Consider the following 9,314-nt stretch of genomic DNA (forward strand, 5'->3'; position numbering starts at 1 on the left):
TGACCTAACGGGGGCCGGTCTTCATGAAGCTGCAGACTGACCGGGTGTGGCTCGGGTAACGGTCCGTTCCCGCTGTGCCGGCGAGTCTTCTTGGACTCTGCTGTGGAGGCGAGGCGTGTTTGGGCTCTAGGTCTCAGCAGGACTCTAGTGGAGAATCGAAGCCCCGGGGCCAAGGCGCGTTATCTCAACAGATATGACAAAGTGACAAACTACTGTACTTCAGACCAAGCTTCAGATTCATCATAGAACAACAAGAGAGAGATTCAATCTGGAGGAAAGTCACAACACTGAGTCAAACAGAGAACACGGTTGTTTGTCGGTGTGTTTGTAGTGATGGATTAAACTATAATCTAAAAAACCAACACTGATACGAAGGGGTTCATTCACTTTCACATTGATTTAATACAAAATAAAGAAAAGGCAGATGATAGGGAATCATTATCTGGGACTTTTCTCCCATTTAAAGCCAATGCTCTGAGCTTATTTTAGCGCATGCATCATGGAACATTTAAAATTATTTCAATACTACTCAAATTTAAGTGGTAAAAAAAAAAGGTTTGCCATATGCAAAACAACCTGCAGCCCTGTACCGAGCGAGCGCAATCAAATGAAGTCAAGTAAGAGAAACTCTCACTGTCCATGTTGCTTTCAAATGGTCTTGTATTTGACCAAGGAGAGCTTTCTGCCCTTCACACACACACACACACACACACACACACACACACACACACACATAAATATACCAATCAGCAAGATCTAAATCCCCCGGGTATAGGCACTATTAGACCATGTGCTTCAGAGAAGATAATCATTTGGTGATATGAAGACACAGCACCGGGCGGTGGGTGGCAACAGTTATGCTGCTGCATCAGAATGCTCTGCTGCACACTGTGTGCCACAGCTTTAACTTTTAATAAGTTGTTGCCTAAAGGCAGACATTAATGAGTCCTTTCTGTCAAGGTGAAGGAACAGAGATAGCAGACAATGTGCTTAACGTTAAAGAATGCAATCACAGCTTTGAATATGAGTGTGCGAGTTATAAAATGACACCGCTGTCCTCTGGGCAAACAAGTTAAGCTTTTGCCCTTGACTATACAGATCGATGAGATAGTTTTAATGCCAATATCACGCTGGAAGGGCAGATTTAATTTGACATTTTGTTGCGTGGTAAAAAAACGTATTACCTTACAATTTAGCTGACCTGTTAATTGTGTATTTTACTTGGAAACAAACCCATGACTACACTCTAAAAGGTTTAAAATGCCAGAGAGTTAATTGGAAAAGGAACCCGTTTCTCACAATTGCCAAACTGTAATTTTATAGACACAACCACTAGATGGAGCTGTTTAGTTTTGATTGCTGCCTACATGACGGCTGCTTTCATCTCCGTCACATGTGGGAATATTGTGAACTCAGTTTTCAGCATCACGTGTATGTTTGTGTGTTTGACATACAGTTCATTTCTTGTCAGATTGGTGCTCATGCATACATGTCATTTGGCGGTTTCATAGTTAAATTGCATGCATTTTGCTGCAGTGTAGCCCACGAACAACAACATGACAAACTGTCCACACAGAAGGCCGGGGCATGGCACAGGCAGTTTGTGGTCTAAGCAAGGGTTTTTGTTGTGCAATCCACAGTGAATTGCAGCAGCGGTCGTCGAAGCTCAAGCAGCTATTTATGTCTGATTCACCGAGCTCTGTAAACAAGCCCGAGTAGAAGAAGAACATGTCACAATGCTATCTGTGAAGACTGAAAAGACACTCCAATGTTGTTGTTTTTATGTGGCCACATTTATGAAACAGACCAGCGAGCATCGATTCTCCAGCTTCTACGAAACATGAACCTTGTGAGATGCACTCCACGGAAGCTGGTGATTGAGCTTGATCTGTTTCAGGGAGCGTGAAGCAAATGAGGCTGAAGTGAGCTTAACAAACACAAGCGCGAGAAACGCAAGCATCTGTTGTTGATGTGCAGCTGAAGGACGAATGCCATCTGTAAAAGTGAAGCTAGGGATATTTAGCAGTGCGTCACAAAGTACAACAATTGTGCTCCATTAACCCAAGCCTCTGAGAGGAGTTTGAGTCTGGTGACTTTGCTGTGATGCCAATAGTCAAGGCCTGATTGTCTTACATGCGGTTGCCATCTCTGTTTCTGAGTTGCTTCTACAGAAACCTAATCATGTTTTTGTATCTCTGCGTTTTCGACAGTGTGAGCAGCCGACAAAATAGGTGTTCAAGTATCAGTGCTGTTTTTACTGCTGCAATCATCTGGCAGACAGCGATGGAGATGATGAAGCGAATAGGAGTGGAAGCTATAGAGAAGAAAGAAGAGATCAGACCGGGGAGAGCTGAAGTGAGGTTGTATAAGAGGAAGAGGGAAAGAAAGTCACAGAGAAATAGAAGGAAAGAAAAGCCAGACATATACTGAGAAAACCTTTTTGACGAGTCACATGTGAGTCTGCAGCCGTGTTGCCAAAGAACAGCTCTATTTTTAGGGGAGGAATGTACACAGAGGCCTCGTGGAAAGAGACCATAACAAACAAACAGTGCGCAGCACGCTCCTACAAAGAGACAGCCCCCTTTGGATCGCACAGTCACACAGCAGCGACGCACGAGCTAAGAGGAAGAAAGTACGGGAAAATGTCAACGCATCACATTTTCTCTTGAGATCTTGAGAGTGGGGCCACCACACAACCCAACGAGAGAGAGAAGAGGAACAGGTAGGAGACGTAGTCCTCTAGGCGTGTTGTCTTATGTATGGTGTTGGCGTGGCTTTGGATGAATTCAATGTAAATATGAATCAAACAAAAGAGTTTTTTTTTTTTTCACTGTATTTTGTTTCTTTGAATCAGACTAGTCCATTCAGATGTGTTATTTTGCACTGGTGTGTGATGCATGCGATAGATTGGAAGAGCTGCAGTCACATGCATCACTTTCTCCATGACAGTGAATAGTTGTGCAGGTGTTTCTGGAGGAATCTACTTAGACAACTAGTCTTCAGCATGAGTCAGACAGGCGTCTATAGGTCCTATTTGTAGAATGCTTGGGTGCAGCAGCACTAAATTGGGCCCGCGGGCTTGAAGGCAGTGATCACGTAATAAAGTTAGTGTTAAAGTTATGAGTTGAACCGGCTTCAAAGCACATGGTATCTGTAAAGTAGACAATCAAGCAGCGGTTTTAGTGACAGCTTACCGTGAATATTTGTAGGCTGTGCGGTAATGTGTTTGTTTCTCTAGATCTTTATCGATTCTAAGACGTCTTATAAAATGGGACCTTTTCTCAAAATCCTTAAACTGCTGCTCTAAACTCTGAGCTAAACTAAAATCGAATCCGGTTTTGGTAAAGTGTACACCACACTAGTGTAGTAGAGCAACTATTCACTCATGGCTGTTAATCCCTCAGTGAGCGACACTATAGCTAAAATGATTGAACAAGAATTAGAGTATGTGTCTGATTCTACAAGTCGAAGAGGGAGGAGCTTACATTAAAAACAATTGATTTGACAATAACAGTGTGGTTTCTCCTCAGCATGGAGCGACCAGCGGTCAAGACCTTCCACTACAAAGACGAGGAGCAGTCCTCCACCCTGCTCCTGCAGCTCAACGGACTGAGACAGGAGAACATCCTGACCGATGTGTCACTGTGTTCGGATCACACGGAGATCCCGTGCCATCGCAACGTCCTGGTCTCCAGCAGCCCCTACTTCAGAGCCATGTTCTGCAGCAACTTCATGGAGACACAGCAGACTAAGATTGACTTACAGGGCATCACGTCGGCCATTCTGAGCAGTGTCATTGACTATGTTTACACGGGACTCGTCAGTATCAGCATGGATGTCGTGCTGCCTCTGATGCAGGCGGCGTCCATGTTGCAATATGGCCGCCTTTTTGAGGCCTGCTCGAGCTTCCTTCAGGAGCAACTGAGCCCTGACAACTGTTTGAGCATGATACGGCTCTCAGAGATCCTGAATTGTGACAGTTTGAGGGACAAAGCAAAGGAGATGGCCATGAAGAGCTTCTCGGACGTGTCGGCGTCTGAGGATCTGTGTGAGCTCTCCTTGCCGGAGCTCATGGGATACCTGGAGGATGACGGTCTTTACGCGGAGGAGGAGCAGGTCTTTGAGACACTGGTAGCTTGGATCCACCATGATCCTTTATCCAGGCGCGGTGCAATCAGTGACCTTTTCAAGAAAGTTCGCCTCCGCCACATCCATCCCACATACCTCTTTCAGTTCATAGCCAACGACCCTCTGATCCAGTCCTCCACCCTCTGCGCCGAGCTCATAGAATCGGTCCGGCGCCTGATGTTTTCCGTCAGCACGAAATGCGTTGGTGACACGGCGGTTGACTTCAAGCCTCTCTGGGTTGCACCGAGGCGCTACTCCTCCCACGACATGTTGGTGGTGGTAGGAGGGAGGAAGAACAGCGAGCAGACCTCGAGGGAGGCCCTCGTCTTCAATGAGAAGAGCGAGACGTGGCAGCAGCTCGCCAAGCTGCCCATCCGTCTGTATAGAGCCTCCTATGTCGCCCTTCACGGTGTCTTGTACGTCATCGGAGGCCTGACAACAAACACAAAGAACTGCCAAGTCAGCACGACCGTCTACACCCTCTCCCTCAAGACCAACCAGTGGCGGACGGCAGAGCCCATGCTGACGCCACGCTTTGCCCACCAAAGTGTCTCCTACCTCCACTTCATCTTTGTCCTGGGTGGCCTTGGGCCTGCCAGACGACTGATGGACAGCGCGGAGAGGTGAGTTGGACCATGATTATCAAACAAAAGCCCACAATGCATACAGAACAAAACACACAAACGTGGGAAATAACAAACACGTCTCTCCATAATGCTATCAGGTACAACAGTATGTTCAACCAATGGGAGGCTATGGCGCCCATGCCTGAGGCTGTGTTGCACCCTGCAGTGGCTGCTTCTAACCAGAGGATCTACGTGTTCGGAGGAGAGGACGCCATGCAGAACCCAGTCAGAATAATACAGGTAGTGCTCTTCAGTCACTAAATCACGGTTCATGTTTTCCTTCATTCGTTCGTCCGTCTATTCTTTCTCATTCATTCACTCAATCTGTTTCCCCTGACCCTGACCCCCCTCCCCCGTTCGGTAGGTGTATCACATTGCCAGGAACATGTGGTCTAGGATGGAGAACAGAACGGTGAAGAATGTGTCTGCTCCGGCTGCCATTGTGGATGACAAAATCTACATCATTGGAGGTAGACAACAGCAGTGATGAGGGCTAACAAAACAATGTTTACGATTGAAGCTCATACGCTTCACAGCTTTGACTCAGCTTAGAAAAGGAGAAGGGAATCCATAAAAAGAGAACCATATTCATTCTGCTGTAACGCCGTATTGATTTATTTATCAGAATGCATCACGGCATTCGAATCGCACGGGCCGCCCCTCTCAAATGAATGAATGAATGAATGAATGCCTCCCCTGTCACAGGATACACCAGGAGAATGATCGCATACGACACCAAGGCCAACCGGTTCATCAAGTGTGCCAACCTGAAGGAGAGGAGGATGCACCACGCTGCCACCGTCCTCAACAACAAAGTCTACGTCACCGGCGGACGTCACATCAACGGCAACGACGTCATCGAGGACTCTGACCATTTCGAGTGCTACGACCCAAAGACGGACACTTGGACGTCTAAGGGGACTCTGCCGTACAAACTGTTTGACCACGGCTTGCTGACTCTGACGTATGTCTCAAACCACGGGCAGAATCATGGCTGACCTCTGATGTTATACTTTAAAGCTATTAACTGTCAATCAAGAAGTGTTAATGCAGGACAAAGAACTGCATTATTCCAACTGAAGGGCTCATTTAAAATCAGTCATTTCTGTACCTGGGAATGTACTTGTTCCGTGTCTTTTCTATGTTTCTTTTTAAACAACCAAACCTATGAAAACAGGCTATTGTGCGTCACATCCCGTTCTCGACCCGTCTTGACTTCACTGGTTATCTTCAGCCTGCTCTAAATCAGGAGATTTCACTTGTCGTGATTGAATCCCGGGTTCTGTGTACTGCGTGGTGCTCGGTCTGACTGCTGCTGTGTCTGGTGAAAGTTTGGATCACTTGTTGCTTTGCGCTACAAAATGATGATGAAAAATTGTGATAACATTGTTACCAAAGATTTCACGCAGTGGTGAGATCAGAATAAAAGCATGAGAATGTGTTCAAAGTATAACTTTAGACTGCATTTTGACTGAATAGAACTTTTGGCAGTGTTTTTTAGATTTTGTGTTTTGGACCCATTAACCCAGGATGATATAATGCACAATATGATTACATATCTACTAGTACTGTTTACTCAAATATGAACTTCTGACCTTGTTATATGAATCAGTGAAAGCCTCAATTTCTGTATTTAGTAAGATACAATGTAACTTTTTTTAAAAGGTGTTTTTTTTAAATGTTTTTGTACTGCTTTTTCTAGTACTAACTATTGATTTTTCACAATAAAAATTCAATCAACACACCTGGCGTCTCTCCCTCTCTCAGCGCAGCGTGTCTCACAGTGCTTAGTCGGTTGACAGCGAGTGAAACCTGAGCAGCTCGTGTCTCGTGTGTGTGTGTGTGTGTGTGTGTGTCACCATGCGTCTGTGTGGCCCCGCCCTCACTCCTGTCCACACGGACCGTCACATGTCCAGGCAGGTTCCTGCCATCCAGACAAGGAGGGACACAGAATGAAACATCTAGAAGATGTATCACATTGCAAAGAACAGTTTTAAATACTATCGCAAATGGAAGGTTGTGAAATGGCTTTTCTCCACCTGTTGCAGGTGAAGTAAACCCACGAGGTCTCGGCTGACTCTCATGAACTTGAATGTGTCTGACACATGCTGACGGACATGAAAATAGGAGACATCAGAGCCAAATTGTGTTGCCTGTTTAGCCAGCGTGACAGGATATCAGTAATGGTTTAGTGTTCATGGGATCACAACATATTTTGAAAAAGACGTTTAATGTTAATAGGGATGATGCAGGTAATTCAGATCTCGAGTAAAGTAAGGATCAGCAACAGCTGAAGTTATTACATCATTTCATTCACCTCGAACATGTTAGAGACCACTGTCAGCTGTTCCGTGTGGAGAAAACATGATGTGACCGGGTGCTGTCACACAGGACTCTGTGTGCATTACTTTGAAAGCAGAAATCACCGAGGTCAGGTGTTTCAGTCGCTCACTGCCAGCAAACAGAGTCCAGGGGACAGTGGGTGGGTCAAGGTGGGGGACTGGAACAACTACAGGAGTTCTGGTGTTATTTTGAGAGACAAACAAGAGTTCAAATGTTACACCATGTGATGCATGTGGTCCCGTCGGTTGCCACGCAAGCTGGCAGATGTGAGAGCGAGAGAAACTAATGAGCAGGGTTTCACAACAGAGAATCTGAGCCAGTGATGAAACTCATCCTGGAGGAACAGCAACAGGTGTGTGTGTGTGCGTGTGACCATGTGTATTTGTGAGAGAGTATGTGTTTGTGATTAAGGTTTTTTGGAGGGTCAAGCAGGACAGCTGTCCCGTCCGGTCACAACATCACAACAAAAACAGGAATCATGGACAGAGGAGAGAGAGCGAGAGGGAGAGAATCCACTACTGACCTCTTAAATCATGCATCCATGTGTCTCAGAAACACTGACGTAAACGGAGGATCACATGATGCAATGTCTTGGGAACATGAATATAAAATTGTGTGGCTATCAATGAAGAAGATGTTGAGATATTTCTGTGCTAGATGCTCTAGGTGTGTAGTCAGGGGATCACAAAAGTCAGTGGGGTTCATCCTCTGAGGAACATGAAGATCTGAACTGCCACCGCAAACCATCTTAAAGTTGTTGAGATATTTAGTCTGACATTGCCACCCACAGAGCCAGATCACTAACACCAAACCGCCTGATTTAACGTCGGTTGTGACTCACTGGATAAACTCAACTGAAGCTCTCTGGAGCCGTAGGTCAGAGCTTCCTTCTCAGTTAGTCAGTCACCATCTGACACTTGCAGGGACTTTCCATGTCATCCTGTAGTTTGGCCTACTCTCCAAATAGACTTTAATTAGATTGCAGTGACTGAACACCATACACATCACTGTATAGCCCCTGCACAGAGCTGGTTTTGTCTCAAAGTTCCACTTTTCACACACACAACACTTCGGCCGCGTGGGGAGCTGTCAGACTGCTTCAGCGTGGGTCACTTCTACGACCGCTGCAACTGGAAGTCGTGATGAGTACATCTAGTCAGAGCACATCTGCCCGATGCACTTTGCAATATTGTCATGTGACATGTTGTTGACAGATTTGAACATGCGGAGTGTGTGCAGAGCGCTGACCTTTTGCATATATCTGGGTGTTGCATTCAAACCCAGGACATGAAGCCACAGATGCACCTGTTCCAAGCGCTTCATCAACACGCCGTCTGTAATTAACGGTGCAAGAATGTTTGAGTGAACTCAAACTAAAATATGTTGATGTTAATGTTGAGGGAGAACCCCTTTCACTCTTTTTGACAGTCACACAAAGGTGACTTATTTATTAGAAGAAGAGAAGGAAAGGAATGGGTTAGTGTAATAGCACATCAGTGACGAGCCCACATCGCAATAAACACATCAGTCGGTAAACAGCCGGGTCATGCCACACACACACACACACACACACACACACACACACACACACACACACACACACACACACACGATGCGTCCCGACACAAGAAGTGGACGAGCTGAGACGCTGTCCTGCTGGCTGGTGGAAGAAGAACACGTTGGTTGTGCACCATGTGCTGCTGTTGACATGTGTTGCAGACACACACACACACACACACACACACACACACACACACACACACACACACACACGCACGCCAACCACTGTGTCTTTTTCTCACACTGAGAAACAACACACAAAGTGGCGCTCGTGCTGCAGGAGTGGAGGAGGTCACATCAGCAGTCACATGACATCAGTGATCAGACCGGGGCGTGTTCTAGGTGGGACATTAGCGGCACTTCTTAAAAGGAGGCCTTTGTTATTGTTCTTACTGTACGCTGATGACAAATCCAATCTGTCATCTCCTCCTGATCATTTCTCAAAGGCCTCACAGATGTGTTTCACTAAGCTGATAAGAGTTGACCCAGTTAGGTACACACTATCTATGATGGCACCGTCCAAAATCAAACATATCCCCATAGTCTTCACAGATCAGATGGTACTTTTTGGGGATGATTGAAATACAATGGTGAACTCTGCAGACACACACACACACACACACACACACACACACACACACACACACACACACACAC

The 9,314-nt window shown here is 46.0% G+C and overlaps 1 protein-coding gene across 1 annotated transcript; it reads left to right on the forward strand.

Annotated features, from left to right (window-relative positions):
• Window positions 1-2,613: 2,613 nt before the first annotated feature.
• LOC137891136 (kelch-like protein 38) lies at window positions 2,614-6,435 on the forward strand. Its single transcript, XM_068735588.1, has 5 exons — window positions 2,614-2,722; window positions 3,531-4,751; window positions 4,853-4,994; window positions 5,119-5,224; window positions 5,460-6,435. The coding sequence occupies exons 2-5, from the start codon at window positions 3,532-3,534 to the stop codon at window positions 5,750-5,752; spliced, it is 1,761 nt and encodes a 586-aa protein (XP_068591689.1). The 5' UTR covers window positions 2,614-2,722; window position 3,531; the 3' UTR covers window positions 5,753-6,435.
• Window positions 6,436-9,314: the final 2,879 nt, after the last annotated feature.

The sequence above is a fragment of the Cebidichthys violaceus genome, unplaced genomic scaffold (genome assembly GCF_023349555.1).
Source record: "Cebidichthys violaceus isolate CVI_PGR_0920_01 unplaced genomic scaffold, fCebVio1.0.p SCAF_7, whole genome shotgun sequence".
In the NCBI taxonomy this organism is placed as follows: domain Eukaryota; kingdom Metazoa; phylum Chordata; class Actinopteri; order Perciformes; family Stichaeidae; genus Cebidichthys; species Cebidichthys violaceus.

Excerpts from the sequence above, each read along its gene's own strand:
- LOC137891136 (XM_068735588.1), top strand. The coding sequence starts at position 3,532 with ATGGAGCGACCAGCGGTCAAGACCTTCCACTACAAAGACGAGGAGCAG. Across the intron at positions 4,752-4,852 it reads CTGATGGACAGCGCGGAGAG|GTACAACAGTATGTTCAACC; the intron begins GTGAGTTGGACC and ends TAATGCTATCAG. Across the intron at positions 4,995-5,118 it reads ACCCAGTCAGAATAATACAG|GTGTATCACATTGCCAGGAA; the intron begins GTAGTGCTCTTC and ends CCCGTTCGGTAG.